Source organism: Podarcis gaigeae, assembly GCF_964106915.1.
Source record: "Podarcis gaigeae genome assembly, chromosome: 3".
Taxonomy (NCBI): Eukaryota; Metazoa; Chordata; class Lepidosauria; order Squamata; family Lacertidae; genus Podarcis; species Podarcis gaigeae.
Window position 1 is genome coordinate 104,154,656 of NC_139680.1, and position 22,936 is coordinate 104,177,591.

The window sequence follows — 22,936 nt, forward strand, 5'->3', positions numbered from 1 at the left end:
ATAGTTAAACATGTAAGTGTGCCTAGCAAGCCAATACAATTAACTGCAAACAGTAGATCAGTCTTCCTCCTAGAAAGAACTGCAAACGCTCTTCCCAAATTGGGTGAGGTAGACAAGGACTGATTCAGAAAACAATTACAAATAAGTAAATGTTGGGCGGCAAGCATTCTGCAGTTATTTGATCAAAGTCCGTCAAAGAATAAAATCCATGCGGCAGAGAAAACAAGAGAAGGCAAGCAAAAAAGAGCAAGCTGGAACTTGGAAGGGTCCCGGTTTTTGTTATCTGGGGTGTGATAAACTGAAAATCCGACAAGCACTTTTCACACTTGGTCAGTGGCAGCTGAACAAAGGAACTGCATTATATTTGAGCATGGGAAGGTGATATAAGAATGCTCTATAGAATGCCTGGTTCTGTGATGGCTTATTCACACATCAAGTGATGAACATACCTTATGTGAACCAGCCTTACATGTCATGATGAAAAAAACGGAGGAACAAAGATATGTGTGCACCTGAAACCCTTGGCTACTGTTTTTGTTTTGGTCCCATTTGTTCCATCCAGTGTTCTTGCAATGTGGTTAATGTGCTCATCACACATGCGTACACACACACACACACACACACACACACACACACACACACAATATCTTCTCATCATAGTTGTGAATATCCATGTACACCCACCTAACATTAAGGCATTGTCCATTACACCAGGGTTTTCTAGAGGCACTGTGGGTTAAGAGGCCAACTGCTGCCTTGCATCACAGATAAGCCCACAGAGTACAATGCTTGGCTGGGAATGTAATGCATGAATTAAGCAGGGTCAAAGCTACTGCATGTACCCTCTCCTCTTCCTTGCCCCCATGCTTTTTCCAGTCCATGGGGTCCTGCTACCATTTTGGGATGTCAACCTCTTCACGGACGCAGAAGAAAACAAAGCAGGTCATATGTTTGGGTAATAAAAGTAACAAGAAAGCAAAAGGGATGAGCTTCTGATCTCCCCACCCAAAATGGTGCAATTTTGATACTGGGTTAAATAGGTCAATGGAACATTTGAGACAGGCAGCTTTGAGGCACCAGGGTGGTCTTGGCTGGCTGAAAGCCTCGTTTAATAAGGGTGACGACGAAGCCCAATTTTATCTTAAATAATGTGGAGCATTTATATAGCACTTTAGAATATATGAAACACTTCACTTATCCTTACGACTTCTCCGTAAGGCAGGCAAATAATACTCCTGATTTTCAGGTGGGGGCTGAAGCTGAGAAGTTTGCTTAAGGTAATCCAGCAAGTCCTGGTCAAAGGAAGATTTGAACAGATGGCTTCCCAGTGCATGCCATTAGCCAGAAAGTGAGACCAGTTCTCTGATTTCAGGCTCAGTTTGCAATCTCTGGGCCCTGTGCCCCCAGCTCTTTGCATGGGTCCATCACTCACCCTCCAGCCATACAAAAAGCACTGACACACAAGGCTACCAAAGTTTAGCTTCCCCGCCCCCCGTATTTATAAATTCAGAGGTGCTGCTTGTACACATGAAACTGGGCAGCAGCGTTTCAGATCTTGCAGTGACCCCTCCTGCAACAGGCACAGAAAAGTCTCTGTTCTACTCAGTCCTATGAGATGTTGGATGGCCACTCCTTGCCTAGGCGGGCAGAGCTGTCATCATTTCCCCCTCCTCTTCCAAGCAAAGAGTCTGACCTCACAGAAGTCCACACTACTGTAAAGGCAGCGAGTGCTTGATTATCTCGTATATATATATATATGGAGTTCCCCTGGATGCCCAATGGAGAAGGGCAAACCCAGTCCAATTTCAAAATATGTAAGACCAGGCATGCTTTTCTGAGCTCACAGCAGAGCAGAGAAAATGGCTTAAGACAGGGCACCTGGTTCAGCCCTTGGGTTAATGATGAGGGCCAGGCACTCAAAATGGCTAGGGACGTAGAGAAGTTGGGTCTTGGCAAGTCCTTGCTTGGTTAGCCTTTGATCCTAGACTTATGCGAAGCACATGCTGGCCTTACACCAGTTAGTCCTGAGATTGAGTTTCTTTTGTTCCTATTATTCAAGTTGTACTACCGCCATAGAGAAATGTAAGCTGTAGTGTCCAGCAACAGGAGCAGGAGTGCACCTGCACTGCTTCTCTGTAGAGCGCACTGTCCAATTCCGCATGCATGCTGCCTTTAAGGCGAGGTCTCGGCAAAGTTGCAGCTGGAGAGGTGTGGCAGCAGGATGGGCAAGTAGAACCCTCCTAGCGCTGGGCTACAAAGAAATCTCTTATGTGGTGGTGAAGCAGTGCCCCTTTCCTGAATAGGCTAAACATTCATGCACAGTGAAGGAGACGGTAGATGATGTCTGCAAGGCGGGGGGCCGAGGGCAGCTGGGAGGGGGGAGCAGGAGACTGGATTATCCATGAGAGGAGAAGATGGGCCGGCTGATGTTGCTGTTTGTCGTCATTGCTGCGAGCTCCCACCTGCAGAGACAATGGGCTAGAATTAAACACAGGTACAATCGAACACAGATCCTGAAGTTGAGGCTCCAATACTTTGGCCACCTCATGAGAAGAGAAGACCCCTGGAAAAGACCCTGATGCTGGGAAAGATGGAGGGCACAAGGAGAAGGGGACGGCAGAGGACGAGATGGTTGGACAGTGTTCTCGAAGCTACCAGCATGAGTCTGACCAAACTGCGGGAGGCAGTGGAAGACAGGAGTGCCTGGCGTGCTCTGGTCCATGGGGTCACGAAGAGTCAGACACGACTAAATGACTACAAAACAATCAAGATGTTTCAGCTACTAAACATGGTGGTTGGATGGTGCCGTGTACGCCTCCTTCTGGCAACTCCTGCAGCCAAGCTGGTGCCAAATGTATTGCTCTGCTTTCCTTTGGACCACATCAGTGAGGCTGGGAGAGGGGGTCTTGTTGTCTGGGGAGCCCAAACACACTGCCCAGGCTTGCGCCCCAGGGAGGTCACTTTGGTGCTGCTAATGCAGAGGTTTGACTTCACCACTCCATTGTCTTTCGAGACAGACAGATGCCATCAACAATGACAAACATGAAATGGGAAGAATGGGGGAAGAGAAATCAATGGCACAGTGTGTGCTTTATGTGCTGAAAGTCCTAGGTTTGAACCCTGCAATTAAAAAGATCAGGTAGCAGGTGATGGGAAATACTTCTAATGGAGACCTAGTACCAGACAGACAATATTGGGTAGAGGGGGAAATAGTCTGCCCTGGTAAAAGGCTGTGTCTTGTGTAGTATAGAACAAGTGGTTTAGATATATCGAACATCCCTGAATGGGGATAAGTAACTTACCTGATGTCATGAGGGAGACAGGACTGGTCGAGGTTATACTGTATCACTGCCAGTTTACAGAGTGTTTTTAAGCTGGGACCTGAAGAAAAAGAAGCATACAGTATGATGATAAAACTGCCCTTCTTGGAAGCAGCCCATGAGAAGCATAAAAAGTAAGCCAAATTAGCTGCACTAGGCAGCTCCCTCAATGGAACAAGGAGACAGTACAGCTATTACAGCTACTTTGACCAGGCTTTTTAATGTAAAGAAAACACACCAGGAGATTCAACCTAGGGGAAGCAGTTACTAAAGGCAACATAAGGAGGAAATGTTCACATACTGAAGTCTAAGATGTACAGGTCCGAGTGATCCATCAGGTCAAATTCATCTCCCATGCCTTCCTCTGGGGATGGGCTGTGGAAAACAAAGAGAACCCCATCAATCACTGCAATTCACTTCAAATTAAGGCTGTGTTTCGGATTCTTCCAGAGTTCTGAACTATTCCACAGGGCCTCCCTGACTTCAGTGTTACCTAACAAAGTGCAGCTGCTGATAGCAAAGGCTCTCTTTAATAACCCCTGTGTTTACTGCTGGCCAAGCCAACGCTGTTTGTTTTCAGTTCCTACTCCCTTTACTGCCTTATGTCTAATGCTACCATCTATTCCTTTAACCTTCAAGATTATTTCCTTTACCTCTGCCCTATCCTCTGCAATTCAAAAGGATTTTATCGTAGATGTGTCAGGATGGAAATAGTCTCTTTGCAACGAAGTCTTCCCTTCCCCACTTTGCTATTCCTGCATTAGCAATGAGGCTGTGATATGTATTTATTTCAGTCTATGAAATTTATTTGAAACACGTATACCTTGCACTTCTACGTACCCTGGCAGGTTACAAAAATGAAAAACAACACTGGATTCTAACCATACAACTTCCTTGCAGTAGTTCCCCCCCCTTCTCTCCCGCCCCGTGCCTCTGCCCAATACATATAAACTCCCCACTCTGTGTTACTCTGCTTCAGTGGTTCCTTAAATGTCCCCTGCATAAATTGCTGAGAGTCTTGAAGGACCTCTTAATGACTTTTCTCCCTTTTGTAGCCATTGTAATGCGCTGTGCCAGATGCTGTATGATTTTTAATAGTATTTTTACAGACACATTGCAGGCTACCTTAATGAAGCTCACGAACTGCTCATTGTCTGCAGACCATAGCTTGGGAATCCCAACTCTACATTAGCTTTGCAATTCCCTCCCATCTTATTTGAACTCCATTCAAAGACACACTAGACTCCCTCGGTTCTTCTCTCAGCATTGCCGTTCCGAATCCCATCATCAAGGCAACAGGTTTGCCTTAATCACTTTGCTTAGTAACAGCAACAATTGTGGCAGCAAATCTCTGCATACTGCGCGCTAAACCTCTGTGTGGACACAAAGAAATACCCCCAGATGAGCATGGAAACATAGCAGATCTGTCAGCCGTGGTTTAAGAAAAGAGAAACCTGAGCATGTTAGAAAGGGGATACTTTGGGGCATGGATTTGACCTGTTTGTACAGGCTTCTGCCCAGTTGCTTCATTTGCTCCAGCCTCTCTTCTTCCCTAGCAAACAAACAAGGCTCCTTGCTCTGCCCTGGCAGCAGCCAGGGCAGGATGTTCCTGCACCATCTGGAAATTTCATTATCGCAGAAGGTCACAGAGACCCCTAGCAGGCAGCCAACTTGGGAGCAGTGGGGGAGGAATCAGATTGAGGTTGTGTATTTGATCACTCCACAACACCAGTGACGTCTGAGTTCTTCTCTAAAGTTGAAAGGATTCTTTCTTGCTAGAGGTGTGGTTTTTTTTAACCCACCAAATCAACTCGAGTAACAGATACAGGGGTTGGCAGACTCTTAAACAGAATAATAGGCAGGCGACTGGGAGAGAAGCAGATTCCTTGCAAAAAATAAACAAACATAAGCCAGTCTCTCCCTTTGCTGCCTTACACTAAGGGAGGCTCCAGCCTGTCAGTATTTTGTGGAAGGGATTCAAGTGCATCCCTGGAAAGTTAGGTTTGGACAATTAAAGTGGATTAAAGCACTCTGCTGTCTTAGCACAGCAAATTCATTTTTAAATAGAAATAATTTCGACAGTGACAAGGAAGTGTATTGAAAAGTGTGGAAAGAATGAGTGATTAATGGGGAGATGCGTAAACACCCCACAAGCAAATCAGGATGAATGCTCACTGTTGTATATCCAACACATAAACTAAATCTAAATTCTCAATGAAGACTGAAAATAATCTGGTCTCCACGTAAACCTTATGCAAGGTAATCTTTTGTAAACCACTTTGAGGTTGTTGTTGTTTTTTACAATCAAGCAGTATATAAATGTTACTTGAAAAATCAACAATAAAACAGTACAAAAGTACAGCACAAACAACACTCTAAAATCATTCATTATAAAATTGATTCAATAATAACATTACTACTACTACTTTTGAGAGAAAGAAAAACCTCTAAGAGGGAGCTCCTCCCCCAAATCAGCTAATAAGAACTTAGCATTTTCAGTGACCACAGGACACTGACTGTTGGGTGGAAAAAATATATATATATTAAAAAAATCGGTGGTGGTGTTGGGAAAGAGAATGGAATATCCTATAAGCTGGCACAGCTCGCTAGAATCCTGCACAGAAGAATTACTCATGGCAACATTTTGTTGAAGGTCCCACTTGTAGCTCCGAGTGTTCCTGCCATCTATTCACAATCTTCTCTTGAATCTCTGCTTCCAATCTAACGGCCTGGCATTTATTGATTAAAATACTTTTTCTGCCTGGCCCCAGTGAAATAACACAAATCCCTATCTCTTTATAGAGTTTTCTACATGCTTAATCACTTGGCTTCTCTACTTCCCCTCAGCCTGTCAACTAAAAAAATAAAATAAAATAAAATCACTTTAGGTATGGAACCAAAATATGAAACCTTTCTTAATCATCAGAATATCTGACCTTCTGCCATGGTTTTTCACACTTGGTCTTGAAGGGTTTGCTTTGGCAAAATGACAGCACACTGAGAACAGCGGCATAAACTCGGCTTTCCCCAGATAACGTAACAGCCTTCTCAAGTAATTGCTAGATTAAAAGGTAAAGGGACCCCTGACCAATAGGTTCAGTCGCGGACGACTCTGGGGTTGCGGCGCTCATCTCACTTTATTGGCTGAGGGAGCTGGCGTACAGCTTCCGGGTCATGTGGCCAGCATGACTAAACCACTTCCGGCAAACTAGAGCAGTGCACAAAAACGCCGTTTACCTTCCTGCTGGAGCGGTACCTATTTATCTACTTGCACCTTGACATGCTTTCAAACTGCTAGGTTGGCAGGAGCAGGGACCGAGAAACGGGTGCTCACCCCATTGCGGGGATTTGAACCGCCGACCTTCTGATCAGCAAGTCCTAGGCTCTGTAGTTTAACCCTTAATTGCTAGATTAGAGTCCTGTAAAGGATGTAATTCTAAAGTTCCTTGGTACTACATTTTACTGACTATGCAACTGCATTAAATTTCATCTACTTTTGAATTTTTCATTCATCATGTTAGCGCCAATATTTCCTTTTTGCTATGGGTTGCAGATGCCCGTTGTCTTACTATCTACAGCCAGGATGGCCAACTAGCAGCGGTTGGTCTCCTGAAGCAATTTTATCAAATTCAAATCAAGTTGTGGTGAAAAGAAGCAGCATTCTGCATTTTCATTCACAAAGAAAATAAATATTTTCCACTTGTGCATATGTGGGTGAGAGGAAGCAAGTGTCTTCACACTTCAGTGCCACATCTCTCTTTGGATTTTTAGAAATGGAGCACTTACTTCCAATTCCTTTTTATTTTATATATTTAAAATATTTTTAGCCTACATCTCCTTTGTGCTCAGAATGATTAAAAGCAACATTAGTACAATCAACATCATGTAGTAAAATGTACTTCTAGACTTTGTACCTCTAGGTCTACTATATATTTTGGAAAGTGGTTCATCTGTCCGTCCATTTTCTATGGATTTGGACACCTCTGAAGAGATCATTGCCAAACAGTTTCTAAGATGGAGGAACCAGTTTTTGTCTACATTTGGGTAGATACCATCAGACACCACTTTGAACCAAGATGGCGGACCAAACCATTCCACACTGCACTGATTTGGACACTTCTGAAGATACTGTCACCCAATTTGGCATGAAAGTTTCCGAGACTGAGGAGCACATTTTGGTCTACAGTATGTTTGGAAACTGTCAAATACCATTTTGAATTAAGATGCTGAATCAACCTGTTCCAAACTGCTGCAGGGGGACCTTTTGCCAGCATGCTACTCAAAGAGAACATGCTGAGGAAGCAAACATCAGGGGCAGGTGTGAGACTGAGGACCCAAGGACAGAAGAGAAGACCTAACCCCAGGACGAGTGGAGGGAGGAGAGAAGAACCAGCTACAAACAATGTGTTGGGCCAAGACCAGTGGTCAGTTGGTAGTTCACCATTGGTTATTGCACCCATGAAGATTGGTTGATGCAGGAATCAGTTTGTAGGGGGTGGCAGTGAGTGAGGTGGGTCCAGCTCAGACAACTGCTTCTCATAATGCAGTGCTGGTGGAAGCAGCAGCGATAGCAGCTGGATAAGTGCCAGCCACTGAGAGGTAGGTGATGGTGTTGCTGTCAGTGGCAGGAAGAATGGCTAGGGCATGAACTACACTGAGCGGCAATGACACAGAGGAGTGGGCAAGCAGGCCTGGCATGGCAGCTGAGCATGTGCAGCAGCAGTGCAGGTGCGACCATGTCAAGGGTGAAATCCTATTGGCTGAAGCGGTCTGCGCCACCAATTTGTTCCCCATGAGGAACACACTAGTGAAACAGGACTCAACAGGACTGAACCCTCTGGCCAGTTTGGTTGATATTGGGGGCAGAGCTGGAGATCAGGGACCTGTGCACAGCCCTAGAAACTACCACATTATATTCTATTATCAATTTATAAATTGGTTCCTTAGAATTCCCGAGCAACACTGGTTATTTTCCACCAGTAGTGAATAAGAACAGAAAATATGGTTATCCTTGACCTATTGTTTCTATAGAATCATTCAATTCAACACTGGGTCTAGTACAGAGCCTTGAGTATGTCACTGGTGGGTTTTAACAAGATAAACAGCATGCTATTCATTTTTACTCTTTAGTTCCCTTTCTTCCTGACAGCTTTTAAATATAAAACAACACTCTGGTGTCCAATCCATTACTACCTTGGCTTCTTCAGCAACCAGCAGATATTTTAGTTCCTATTTATATAGTGCTTAATAGATATATTCGAGACGCAGGTGGCGCTGTGGGTTAAAGCCTCAGCGCCTCGGACTTGCCGATTGAAAGGTCGGCGGTTCGAATCCCTGCGGCGGGGTGCGCTCCCGCTGCTCGGTCCCAGCGCCTGCCAACCTAGCAGTTCGAAAGCACCTCCAGGTGCAAGTAGATAAATAGGGACCGCTTACCAGCGGGAAGGTAAACGGCGTTTCCGTGTGCGGCTCTGGCTCGCCAGAGCAGCGATGTCATGCTGGCCACGTGACCCGGAAGTGTCTCCAGACAGCGCTGGCCCCTGGCCTCTTAAGTGAGATGGGCGCACAACCCCAGAGTCTGTCAAGACTGGCCCGTACGGGCAGGGGTACCTTTACCTTTACCTTTAATAGATATATTCAAGTAAATTCAATAAAGCTAGGACAGATGATTCATGTTTTATGTTCTTGGGACCCACAGGAATCATTCTTAAAAGAACAAGGTCCTGTTACCTGTCCATCAAAAAACTATTAGCTAAATCAAGGAAGAGTACAATGAAGGAGCAGTGTGTGTGTGAGTGTGTGTGTGTGTGTGTGTGTGTGTGTGTGTGTGTGTATGTGTGTGTGTGTGTGTGTGTATATATATATATATATATATATATATATATATATATATATATATGCAGGTTTTGGTGTCCTCGGGTGTCTTCCCGTGTAAAAGTTGGGGTGTCTAGGCGACGTTTCGACGAGGTCTCACTCGTCATCTTCAGGCTGGTGCTTTCGGCTTCTTGTTACTGGAACAAGAAGCCGAAAGCACCAGCCTGAAGATGACGAGTGAGACCTCGTCGAAACGTCGCCTAGACACCCCAACTTTTACACGGGAAGACACCCGAGGACACCAAAACCTGCATTCCTGTACCCGTGAAAATCTACGAAAGCAAATATATATATATATATATATATATTTGAGGAATGCAAATCAAAGTCACAGAAATATGATCAAGAAAGCTACCAGTTCAATGCCAGAGTAAGGGTCTCATGTTGGCTTAAGATACACAAAACCAGGAAATGAGAAGATAATGCTAATGCCGTAACAGACATGCTCTGTCATCAGTAATGATGTTGCACGATGTCTCAAACTGCGCTTCCCTATAACTTGCCCTCCATGTACCCACACTTGGTCCTAGTCTTTCAGGTCCAAATCCAGGTGGGGGAAATGAAGTGTCTGGAACCAGTAAAGATGCTCCACGTTGTCCTGGTCCTGGTATTGCTTTATGAAGTGTCTGAACCTTATTGTATTTCTAGAATAATCCTCCTCTGAGTTGCTCCATGCCTTTTGTTTAACTGCATGAGGAGGACATGGGGCCCTCTTCTAGTGCCCTTCATCATCCTTACGCTGGCTAACCCCAAAGGAGGTCTTTGTGTGGCAGTATAGCAAGACTGAATGACCTGGGAGTTCAAATACCTTATTCTGGATTTAGAACTGCAATGTGATGACAGAGATAAAAATACTCATTCAAAACCGTTTTGAGATCTTCTCCAGCAGGCTTGCCACAAGACATCTGGGACTGCTTTGGAACCTGAGATGCTAGGCGGGGATAAAAGAGGCTGGATGGTATGGTGCTGCAGTTGAAAACAAGCGGTAAGTAGAAGGATTAAGCCGCCTCTTCCAGCACACCACTTCTTTTCTTCGAATTGTACCTTCCCAACAATGTTATTAACAAACAAGGATGGGTGAACTCAAAGGAAATCTTTACGGTTCTACTAGACTGTTTCCCACCCCCCTTCACTTCAATACCAATAGGTTCATGGTAGCATGCAAAACAAAATTAAATAAATGAAAAGACACTGGAGAGAGATGAAACACCACAGGACAACATAATTCTTGAGCATGCAGTATGAAGTTGGTTCAGGCTTGCACAAATGTTCAAACACCACCTAGGGTCCACACAGCCACTCCATTACCACAGGAAGGTTAAGACAGATGCTTAACAACATGTTATACTTTAATATCAAATCTAATTAAGCTACAATTTCATCCACAAGCTAACAATTTTAGGTCTCAGATTAGAGACATGTGTCAATGGGATATTCTCACTTTTCTGCCAGAAAATGGAAGAACAGTTGGCATTATTAATTTTTGCCCTGACAAAAGTGCACATAATACTCTCCCCGATGCTTTTTAACATCTTTATGCGCCCCCTCGGCCAGCTTGTCCAGAGTTTTGGGCTGGGCTGCCATCAGTATGCTGATGACACCCAACTCTATCTGTTGATGGACGGCCACCCAGACTCGGCCCCAGACACACTGATCAGATGCTTGGAGGCTGTGGCTGGATGGTTTCGTGGGAGCCGGTTGAAGTTAAATCCTTCAAAGACAGAGGTCCTCTGGCTGGGACGGGACGACATGGGACTGAGGGGGCAACTCCCATCTCTTGCGGGGGTGCAATTAGTGCCAGCACCGTCCGTTAAGAGTTTGGGTGTAATCTTCGATACCTCCCTCTCCATGGAGGCGCAGATTGCAGCTATAACAAAGGCGGCATTTTTTCATCTCCGCCAAGCTAAGCAGTTGGCTCCTTACCTCTCTCGCCCTGACCTAGCCACTGTGATCCACGCGACGGTCACCTCCAGACTGGATTATTGTAACTCGCTCTACGTGGGGCTGCCCTTGAGACTGACCCAGAAACTCCAGCGGGTGCAGAATGCCGCAGCGAGACTCCTTACGGGGTCTTCGCTTAGAGATCACATTCATCCGGTGCTATATAAGCTGCACTGGCTCCCAGTGGAGTACAGGATCAGGTTTAAGGTGCTGGTTTTAACCTTCAAAGCCCTATACGGCCTAGGGCCCTCGTACCTACGGGACCGCCTCTCCTGGTATGCCCCACAGAGGAACTTACGGTCTTCAAATAAAAACACCTTGAAGGTCCCAAGCCACAGAGAGGTTAGGCTGGCCTCAACTAGAGCCAGGGCTTTTTCGGCTGCGGCTCCAACCTGGTGGAACGCTCTGTCACAAGAGACAAGGGCCCTGCAGGACTTGACATCTTTCCGCAGGGCCTGCAAGACAGAGCTGTTCCACCTGGCCTTTGGTCAGGGCGCAGCCTGACTCCCTCCTTTGGCAATCTTTACAAGACTTTAGTTTATGGTTGCCATTAATTTTGATTTTAATTCATTTTTATAATGTTTTATAATGTTGTACTGTTTTAGTGTTGTTAGCCGCCCTGAGCCCGGCTTCGGCTGGGGAGGGCGGGATATAAATAAAATTTATTATTATTATTATTATTATTATTATTATTATTATTATTATTATTATTATAAGGGCAAATATATTCTTCCAATAGCTTCAACCTTAGCAGGGACAGCACCTGTTGTAGAGCAGTACTGTCTATCTGAGCTCATGATAAAGCTCTTTCAAGCACCACAGCTCTGCAGTTTCCCAGCCAGGATAATCTAACCTTAGTTCACATCCACGTCAGGAAACCCTAATGCACTCCTTATCTTTGTGAGGGAGAAAAAAGCAGTGTCTACTGCATTACAGACAAGTCTTAAGGGCTAAAAGACGTCAGAGTTCAAGGCCAAAATGATTATAGAAGAATAAGGCCAGACATGGGGGTGAATGGCTCCCATGAAGGGATAACCTGGGGCACCTACTACTCTGTTATCAGCCAGGCTCTGGGGTCAGTCAAGCTGGTGGGTCAGCTTGACTGTTTCACACTAGATGATCTGAGCATCGGTTTGTGCTCCCTTAACAACTTTCTATACACTTTACTCAGCTGAACTTAGGCAGGAGGAGTATCAGCAAGAAGAGACAATAACATCTCTCACAGAACTCCTTAGACAGTAAAGGCAAGGCCAATAAATTAATTTGAATTCAAATCAAATTAGTCAGCCACCACTGCATATCCTACACAAAAAAAGTACATGCAACACTCCTAGGCCTCTAGAAATTTGGAAACGGAGAGCTTAAGAGCCTCCAATCACATTCAGAATTCCTTCGGGAAGGATCAAATAAGCAGTAATACAGTTCTTCTAGCAACCTCCATCCATCAACACTATGCTGTACATGTGCAATACAAGTGCCTTTTGCTGAAGTCCTACCAAGCGCTGTTTAGTATTACATATGGTACAGAACAAATGAAATGGGGAACTTCAGTCCCAAGATATCGCACATAGTAATCTCACTCTTTAGGAAGTAAATGCTTATGATGCGGTACCGATTTATCTACTTGCACTGGCATGCTTTCAAACTGCTAGGTTGGGTGAAGCTGGGACAGAGCAACGGGAGCTCACTCCATTGCAGGGTTTTGAACCGCCAACTTTCTGACTGGCAAACCCAAGAGGCTCTAGTAAATTAGACCTGCATCTTTTTAAAAAACAAACAAACAAACTTTTTTTGCTTATGTTGTTAGCTCATGTTTGGTTAATTTTATCAAAATTACCCTGACCTTATTCTATCTTGTTAGTGTGAAGCTGTGCACTGTCTTCTTTGGGCAAGAGGAGCTGAGAGGGCCAGCTCCTCCAGGATAGGATCTATTTTAAGAGTTGATTAGCTAAACATTCAACATCCAGCTATGAAGTTTGTATATATGTCTGAATCAAAGTACACATCTGCTAACATGTTTGTGTTTGGTCACTGTAATTATTTTTACACTTAAGCTTTACAATCTGTGTTTCCTGCCTTTCCATTTCCCTCTTATCTTACTGCTAACATATTTCTCTCTCTTTCCACCCATGTGTATGACTATATATCTCTGCCAACTCAAGACAGCATTCCATACACCAGACAAAGTGGACTCTGGTCCACAAAAGCTTATGCCCTAATAAATTTGCTAGCCTTTAAGATGCCACAAGACTCTCTGTTGTTTTTGCTGAACAGACTAAAATAACTACCCCTCAGGAAACGGGATAGATATTTATTTAACAGAACCTGCAGCAGATCTGAGGACACTGATTTGTGGTCTGCAGATAAACTGTTGAGATCTCCTCACTATATGGTATACCAACAGAAAACACCACAGAAACATCTGAAAATGGAAAAGTAATTTCTCACCACAGAACTGAAGATGAGATGAGAGCAGAACAATTTCCAGCTGTGTACATTTATCCCACTATTATCTCCAGTAAGTGGCTTTTGTGCTGCTTATGCAAAACACTTCTGACCAGAAAGAACAGCAGAACAGAAGAAATGTGTGGGTACAGTGTGGCAAACTTATCACTCTCACCTCTTTTAAAAGCTTATGTCTATCTTCAGCGGAAGACTGCAAACTAAATGTGAAATACAGGCTATGCAAAAAGCAGGGAGGCAAGGGCTCCTGTGGGTCTGAATAACAGACAGATAAGATTTAGCTCTCCCTATTTGATGCCTCCTGTTCCATTTTTCCAATGGATCCAGAGATTTGCTGGCTGTTATTTTTCCACTTACGTTCCCTCTAATCCTTGCCCTGTGCTGAAATTTTATCTCTTCCCTCCCCCCACCCCCACTTCCTGGTGACCTGTCACCTTCAGGACAATACAAGATGCAGGAACCTCTTCATTTACAACAACTTCCTGGAAAAACGTCTTATCAAGCCAGCCAGCTCCAGAGCATACCTGATAGCTACTCAGAGGAAGTGAACCAAGCTCCCTCTCCACCCCAACCCCCCTTTCTGGCCTTCTTATCCTCTCCCGACACTATAAACAGTGTCTTATCAAACCAGCAAAAGATGTGGGAAACTGTAACGCGCAATAAAAGTTGTCCATCCCCCGTCCCCCCAAATTCGGACACAAAATAGGCACTTCAAATGCACTTTTATTGTGACACTCCAACAGTGAAGAATGGAGGTGGGAAAACCACACTGAAGAAGCTATTGGAACTGTTATTTCATTGCTTTAATATGCTCATGGTAACATGTTACCTTTTCACTTAATGTGATAAAAATCTAGCAACATAATTTTGAGGAAAAGTGACTTTTCTAACGTTTTGAAATGGTACATACTATTATGATAGACAATCACACTCATTGTTTAAAATAATTGGACCATTCTCTATTTATATCTAAAGGTATTATACTTAATATAAAATATGTATATGCAGGATACACATATCCTTCTCTTTTCTGTAGACCTATATTTATAATAAAAAGCAGCGCTATCATTATTTTGTTCAGTAGTGTAAAATAAATGCTGGAAGTTTCCCACATCTTTCCTATATCAAAAGTGACTTCTGTACTATCCTTAGTTCCCCTAGCTCACAGGAGGGGGTAAGGAAGAAGCATGTGAAGACATGTAAAACATTTTTAGATCAATTGACCTAAATAATTATCATTATTAAACATATTTACAGGCAGTCTTGTAGGGTTAGAAACCCTCCCAAGGTAGGTTGAAACAATCAATATACAATATAATTAGCAGTAAGATTCAAGAATAATAAAACTGTAATACAAGGACCAGCAATAACACTAAAAACATACCCACCCTGGTAAATAAGTAATGATAACTTTAACTAATTTTAAAATCCAATAAATATTCAAGGTATGAAGGGGGGGCATGATGTAGCACCACTGGCAAGCATTCCACAAGTGAGACCACTGCCAAAAAAAGGTTCTCTTTCCTTCCTTCTTTTATTTGTTAGATACTTTATTTTGCCCAGGGCAACCCGAAGCAACTTAAAACCAAGCTTCCCTGAGTCTCCCAAACTCAGAATACTGGGTCAAGCCAAAGGCCTGTTTAGGCATCTTGTACTCACAGTGGTCAACACGATAACTATGGGAAGCCTGCAAGCAGGACCTGAGTGCAACAGCACACGCCCCACTTCTGTTTGCCAGCAACCAATGTATAAAAGCATGCTCTCTCCAACCATGCAGGCAGAACTTAATTATCATGGTTAGTCGCATTGATAGCCCTATTTTCCAAGACTCCGTTTAAATCTTTTTTAAAAGCCATCTAAGCTGGTGTTCATCACTATCTACTGGAAGCAAATTCCAGAGTTCAATTATGTGCTGTGTGAAGAAGTACTTTGTCTGTCCTGAGTTTTCCAACATTCAGCTTCACTGTGTGGCCCTGTGTTCTAGTATCCATAATGGAAATAGGTGTGTGGAGCAGGGCTTCGGATGATGATCAGTGTGTAGGCTGAGATATGTGAAGGTAGTCCTGCAAGTAAATTCATTCCACACCATTTACGAGGAACTAGACTGAGGAATCTGAAACCCAGAGGTGAGATACAGCCCCACCAGACCTCAGTGTCTGATCCTTGGGACTTTCTCGGGCCATGCCTCCTCCCCAGCCCTGCTTAGCTTCCTCCTTGAGTACTTTGTGCCTTGCTGGAATGTGTGCTTCAGTTCTGAAAATACCACTTGCTTGCCTGGATGGGGAGAGGTGTATGTGGGTGCAGAAATTAACTTTTGTGGGGCTGGAGTGTAGCCTACTGTGCAAAGCTAAGTGTCACATTCATTGCCACATCCAATTTTGCCTTTGGCCATCCATGCCCACTACTGGCATATGCCCACCAAATGTTGCCTATGAGGGGATGCAGCCCTCGGACTTTAAATTGGGCTTGAAACGGTATTGGCAATCACTGCATCAGTACAGGATTCGATTGCCTAGCCTCAACATCCAGCTGGCTGCGTTTCGTACTAGATGAAGTTTCGAAATCATTAAAGGCAGCCCCACATGGAGGGGCTACTCCAGACATCTGATTAATATTATGCTACACTAGAGTTCACTCTCAGTGAGTGACTGACTGTGTCAGGCATGGCTAACATATGGCCCTCTCAATGTTGCTGAACTACAACTCCCATTAACTCTCACTATTGGCCATGCTGGCTCTGGCAGGTGGGAGCTGGGAGTCCCAACAACATCTGACATTCCACAAGTTATCCACCTCTGCTGCAGGGCAAGACAATTTATGGATGTTATCAGAGACTGACACAACTTGACTGGATGGTTTGTGACACCGATGACACTTTGATCGGAAGTGTGCATCTCTGTGTGACAGAGGGAGAGCAAGCGAGAAAGATAGATATGGTGCAATAGCTGGAAGATTGTGCTTCAGGGGGAGGTGTTTGACTTTATGACCTTCTGGTTCTTCCCAATCTCATGAGTTAATGGGGCTGTCTAAATAACATATCAGATAAGTCTTACTGGATCAAATCAATAGCTCAGTCCATCATCTGAGATACTCTGCCTTCAAGAAGGGAAAGTATAGTTTGCTATACGGGAAGGAAACCACCAGCCCAAGGCAATGATATGGAAAATTGGTTTGTCATTGTTGGTCTCAAGTTTCTGATATTCTCAACTTTGATGTACGTCTTCAACCTGGTGATGCCTAACAAAGTGGATATTCCTGGCCTCTGAAGCTTTTACCCTTACGATTCCAGTCAGGCTACTGAGCCCTGTCATAACAACATTAATGAGATGCTTATGAAAAAAATAGGTTATGTTATTATTGACACTCACTACAAAGGAGTATTTACAGCCTCTTACACAGGAAGCTGGCAGAGTCTTCTTATGCAAAAATCTGATCATATCAACACTTCTATAGTGGTAGAAGTATTGCAGCTTCAGATACTCCCAAACCATTCATCAAACACTTGCCTGAGCCTCTTGCTCTGCTCTTCTTTTTCTTTAAGACAGACCAATAGGTGAGACAGTATTTTGTCCAGAAGTTATGTCTGTTGGTGGTTAAATTTGTTTAGGGGTTTCCTGAGAACACTCATTTTAGTTTTAGGAGCACCCTAATCTCATCTTGCCTGTCTTTAAACATTGCAAGTTTATTAGCATAGAAGGAGTCACAGTGGAAAGAGCTTAGTAGGTTGTGCTTAAAACTTACTTTGAAACTTTGCAAGTAAAACAGGTGAGAAAATAAATTAATTTCTAATAAACAGTTACTTTGTCTATATTTATAGATTTATATACTTAACATATGGTTACCATCAAGAAAAAGCTCAGATGCCAAAAGTTCTGCTGCACTCGTGTACTTCCTGGCTCATAGCAGCTGGAAAGTATCTAGATCACTTCTAGCCAACTTGTATCTTGCTGAGGTCACTGCCAATGTTTGACAACTCAACTCCCAACTCCAGCACCTTTCCTAGTTAGTAGACCCTTTAGCTAAATTCAGCTTTGAAGACAGAGTTAATTCTATCACTCATTTAGCTTTCACTGTCACAGACAAGTCCCAAGTTGCTTCCTGGTTTTACATGTCTTTCTGGGTTGTTTATGGTGCCCCAAATGTACATTTGTTTCCTCATCTGCAAAGCACTGCCCACACCTTTTCTTTCCAAGCAGTAGTATTTTGTTACTGAGAAAAATGTAATTTTCCTGTAGAGAAATGAACACATTATCAGGCAGTTGTGTGAATGTCAGCAACTGGCTGATTTTGGTGAAGTGAAGAGCAATGAGTGGTGCTGTACAAGGAAACTGCTGCTACGATGCATGAGATTTTCCTCCCTGTCTTTCCTCCCCTGTACAATGATTCCATCAGGGAACAACCATTGAACAAAAGTCCAGGGCACCAGACCAAACTGGCAGGTGGGCTCCCAAACACACGGGGGGGGGGGGGGTTACGACATTTTGAAGTGTACTACACCATTCCAGCTTATTAGGGCCCCCACTTCATGGCCCTTAAGTCCAGAGTCCAAAATTACCCTGCATGAAACCCAAAGTGGGATCAACACCCCCTCCCCCCAAAAATCAGCAGACATCTGCAGCATAACCCACTGAGATCTCTCTGATTAGGTTCAATTGATAGGCATTAGGGCAAGGAAGTACCGTAATTTTCGCTCCATAACACATATTTTTTTCCTCCTAAAAATTAAGGGGAAATGTCTGTGCGTGTTACGGAGCGAATGCTTCCCTCCTCCGTGGCTCGCTTTGAAACAGCAAAGCGGGAGAAGAGCCGCTGAGTGGGGAGGAGAGAGGGACAGAGAGCCTGCTTCTTTAAAGGAGCAAAACGGGAGCAACCTGTCCGGTTGGCTCCTTTAAAGCAAGCAGGCTCTCTGTCCCTCCTCCCCACTCAGCTCGCTAAGTAGCAGCAAAGTTTTTCAGCTCGCTAAGCGGGGGGGGGGGGGGGGGATGAGCCGGGGAGGAGGGAGAGAAGCAGAGCCTGCTTGCTTTAAAGGAGCAAAGCGGGAGAGGAGAGGAGCCTTCTCCCCTTATACCCCTATTCTGCATTATTAGCAGCATCTTTCTCCACACACCCCACGCGTGCTCCTTGTCCCTTGAGTGCTTTTCCTTCCCTCCCTACTTAAAATGTGGTTACAAAGCACAGGTCCATATGGATCCTCAGGATTTTTGCACTGGGTCACCCCAAATTCACCATCAGATCATATAGCATGTCCATGGATACAGTTTGCACCCAAAAAATCATGCACCCACTGTTGCCTGGGGCTGCAGTGGTGCAAAAACATGGTTACAAACATGGATCCACATGGATTCTCAGGATTTTTGCATTGGGCTACCCCAAACTCACTGTCAGATCACATGTCTGTGGCCACAGCATGAACCACAAAAATCATACAGCCACTGTTTTGTTTAGAATATTTTTTTTTATTGTTTTCCTCCTCTAAAAACTACGTGCGTGTTATGGTTGGGTGTGTGTTATAGAGCGAAAAATACGGTAAAAGTTGAATGGGAAAAATAGGGAAGGGGCACACAAAACCTTTTGGCATCATCACAAAGCACCAATAGACTCACAGGAGCAGTTAATTAAGAGATTACAACAATAAAAATGACATTTTAAGGAACTGGTTGTCACTGTCAGGGGAAAGCAAATACATTTTGTTCTCTTGAATCTGTAGTTAATGCATGTGTTACTTTAAACCACACAAAGCCACTGTTTTGTCAAGCAATCTAGCCAGCACTTGTTTGCAAGCTTCTATGTCTAAGTTAACTCTGCCACAAAGCTTAAGCCATTTTGTTTGCTGTTCTCTCCAGACAATATGTCTGTGGTTTTTCTCTCTCATCACTATTCAGCCTGTAAAGAGCTCTTGCATGCATAAAGCCTTTGAACTCCAGAAACTGAAAATTCATTATTGCAATCTAATTCACCCAAGCTGCAAAGTCTGCTAACAGTCACTATTCTTGCTAAATGTTGCTGCATTTTTCTGAAGAAAGGACTAACATGGAACTCCAGGAAATGGGAGGAGATATCCTTTTTGGTTCTTTATGACATTATGATTCCCCCCCCCCTTGCTTTTGTGAAACTGAACATGATCCATGGAAAAAGGAGGAAAACTGAGTCTCAAACAATAACAGCATAATTTTCATATTTTACAGTATGTTTAATGTACAGTTTTTTAAAAACCTTCCTTGTCTCATGAATTTTTGTTACAAAGTAGGGCATTAAATAATTCTGTGTTGCAGATGGGGAACCAAATATAAGACAGCGTGACTTGTATGAGATTACTTAGACTGCTAAGGCTGACTACTCAGACTGCTAAGGTGTAATTTGAACTTTTATTTACCAAGTCCATTACTCTCTGCACTGAACTCAATGGTTCACAATGCTAGATACAATATAAAATTTTATACCACATCATGCAACCTACAAATTGGGTGAAAATTCTACAAGAGTTCATAACTACTGTACTCTCCAACTGGGAAAGGAGGAACTGAGAAGCAAAAATACATATATATAAAAATCACAAAATGGCAGTAGGCAGCTTTGGAATAGCAGAAGGAAACTCAGGCCTACTAGGCCTCTGATTTTGGCCTGCAAAGCCATTCTGGGCAAACCACACCCCCTTGTCAGTCACCTGACATATGACATCGGGCACATAGATCTGCTATCTCTGATCAAAACAGTTAAGACTGGAGACAAGTGATCTCTCATATTCAGTGTTAGTGCTAAGCACCAAAGCGCTAAAACTGGAAATAAGCTTATCTCCAATTTTGGCACTGTGGTGCTTAGCACTATTACCAAAGATTTTAAAAATTGTTTTTTTTTTTAAATAGCAGGGAGCATTTCTCTTATCTCCAATCTTACAGCATTGGATTTTGGACTACAACTCCCAGTCTTTATGACCAATGGTCAGGGACGATGTAAGTTGGCTTAAGAAATTGGCCTACAGGAGAGACTTGAGGGCTCAGAAGCAATCTCGTACACTAGAAATAGACTGAACAGAGCCTGTGGAATGAGCAATGGTGTGTGTTTGTGGTAAGGCTTGCTTTTGGTTCTTTGTCATTGCTTAAGAACTGAACAGTGAATTTTCAAATCCAAAGTCAAGACACCAAGAAAGCCAATCTGATATACCACTCACCTTGTGCCTCCAAAGAGGATGATCTTGTCCCCTACTCTACAACAGCACTGCCTGCGGCGAGGACATGGCCCTTTCCCTTTGGGATCAATTTTCTTCCAGGTAAAAGAAACTGGAGAAAACACATACACCATGAAAGCTGAATATTTCAAGCAATCCTGGTAAAGACAAGCCACATGAACAAGCTCTAGTTCGAAGAAGTTTACAAATTTAACACATAGAAACAAACCTTCTGCTTTTCAGCAGAAACACTTGAGGTTTTTTGCTTGCAAGTGAAAAAGATGTTCAGGTTTCAAATATCGCAGTCTTTTCTTCATGAAAAATGTTTGTTTGCACTCTTGATATTTTATTCCCAGTGAAGCAGGGATCTTTTGGTTAAACAGAAAAACCCTGGGACAGCTATACATTCCTTTTCACCAATAATCCCAAACATGAAATGTATGCAGAGCTGTATGTTTCATTGTACAAGCTGAACATTTCCAGCAGTTAACGAGGAGGATACAGATTTCACACCTTCAAGTCACACAGGACTGTGTGAAGCAAGAAAATGCTACATTACACCACAACTCCTCAAATAAAGGGAACTCTTCCAAATTCTCTTGGAAGACTAAGGATATTATAGTTCAAAGCATTCAGCTGTTCCGGTTTGCACTTCACTTAAAAAACCCCCGGATATTTATTGCATAAGGCCCCTTGAAAAAGCAATTGCTTTAGAGGGCAAATGAGAAGAAGGTGACAACCGTAGAACTCAGAATTAAGAAACCACACAGCATCTTCTGAAAACATTCTGCAGATTGAACTATGCATTAACTTTCTTTTTGAAGAATACATGTGGGTGCACTGCCATCTATTGGTAACTGCATGAAGTACAGAAGCCATAACCACTGAGACATCCCCACAGAGATGCCTGCTACCCTCTCTCCTTTATAGAGTGGAGATTGGCAAGTTAGTTGTATGAATATAATAAAGGCAGGACATAGTTACTCTCTGGAGCATACACTGACAAACCTCCTCCTTGAGCATCATACTAAGGTGTCGTGAGATAACTGGAATTGTGTGGCAGTAAAGTGAGGACACACATAAGCATCACTTCACATCATTTAAGGTGGGGCCTTGCAAATCCCCAGGCTGGTGTCTGGATGCATGAGTGGGCAGGTTGAGAGACAATAAGCTGAAGCTAAATACTAATACTCCTGCGCACAAGTGATTCCCAGGAACTAGAGCACCTTTTTGGATGGGGTTGCATTCCTTCTGAGGGAACAGGTACATATTCTGAGAGTTCTCCTTGATCCATCTTTGTCACTGGAGGCAAAAATGACCTCAGTGGCTAGGAGTGCCTTTTGTTATCCTTGACTGTTCCTGGACTAGGATAGCTTTGCCTAAACAATTTTGGATCAGGTTTTCTGAAAGAATGCCTTCTCCTACACAGGCCTGCCCATTCATGAAAATATTCAGAGGCGGCCATATTCATTTCATGTCAGCTTTGAGGAGGGCCCCTGCTCTGTAGAATGAGCTCCCTATTCATGTAGTATACATTAACTTCCACCAGCTGTTAAAACACATCCATTTGCTCAAGCTTTCTGCAGCCTCTGCCATCAGCTGAACAATTCCTAGGTACTGTAATTGCCATGTTATTTTTTCTGGATCATTTTTATTGTATGTTGAATTATTTAATTGTATGCTGCCTTGTTATTAGCGTAACGAGACACAGTAAATAAATATTTTAAACCAATGACATACCTACATATAATTAATGTAAGGAATTCACTTCCACAAGCTGCAGTGATCAGACAATAGATGTGTTCCAGCCAGCCATGCCTTCTTCCAGGGTACTCCCATCCTACAGCCCCTAGTTTTTCATGCTCAGTCCTCACTGAGTTGGTGGGTGTTTTTCCTCCTCTTAGTCCCCTCCCCACCTGCTGATTTCCCCCCTACTTCTACAGACCCTGTGTTTCCTTGGGCATGCTGCTTACTTACTGTCTGAGCCCACAGCAATAACTTTCAATCATTCCATCCAAGCTGAGCAGGGGTAGCGGCCGCAGCCTTAGCTTGGAGCTTACAGGTCAGTTGCGGCATGGGGTAAGTCAAAGTGAAAGTGGCAGACAGGGGCTGAAACAGCTAGCGGGAACAATCTGAAGTGGTCTCAGCTGCTTTTCAGAAAAGAGAATTTGTGGGC

The 22,936-nt window shown here is 43.6% G+C and overlaps 1 protein-coding gene across 8 annotated transcripts in view; it reads right to left on the reverse strand.

The window, feature by feature from the left end:
- Window positions 1-1,475: 1,475 nt before the first annotated feature.
- Window positions 1,476-22,936, reverse strand: part of KLHDC3 (kelch domain containing 3) — a 46,095-nt gene continuing 24,634 nt past the window's right edge. For all 8 annotated transcript variants that reach the window (XM_083733672.1, XM_083733670.1, XM_083733668.1 and 5 more), the window contains 4 exons: window positions 20,764-20,872; window positions 3,622-3,695; window positions 3,303-3,381; window positions 1,476-2,462 (listed from right to left, as the gene is read on the reverse strand). In XM_083733672.1, the coding sequence (XP_083589798.1) occupies window positions 2,396-2,462; window positions 3,303-3,381; window positions 3,622-3,695; window positions 20,764-20,872 (329 nt within the window). In that variant the 3' untranslated portion in view covers window positions 1,476-2,395. The remainder of the gene's footprint in view (window positions 2,463-3,302; window positions 3,382-3,621; window positions 3,696-20,763; window positions 20,873-22,936) is intronic.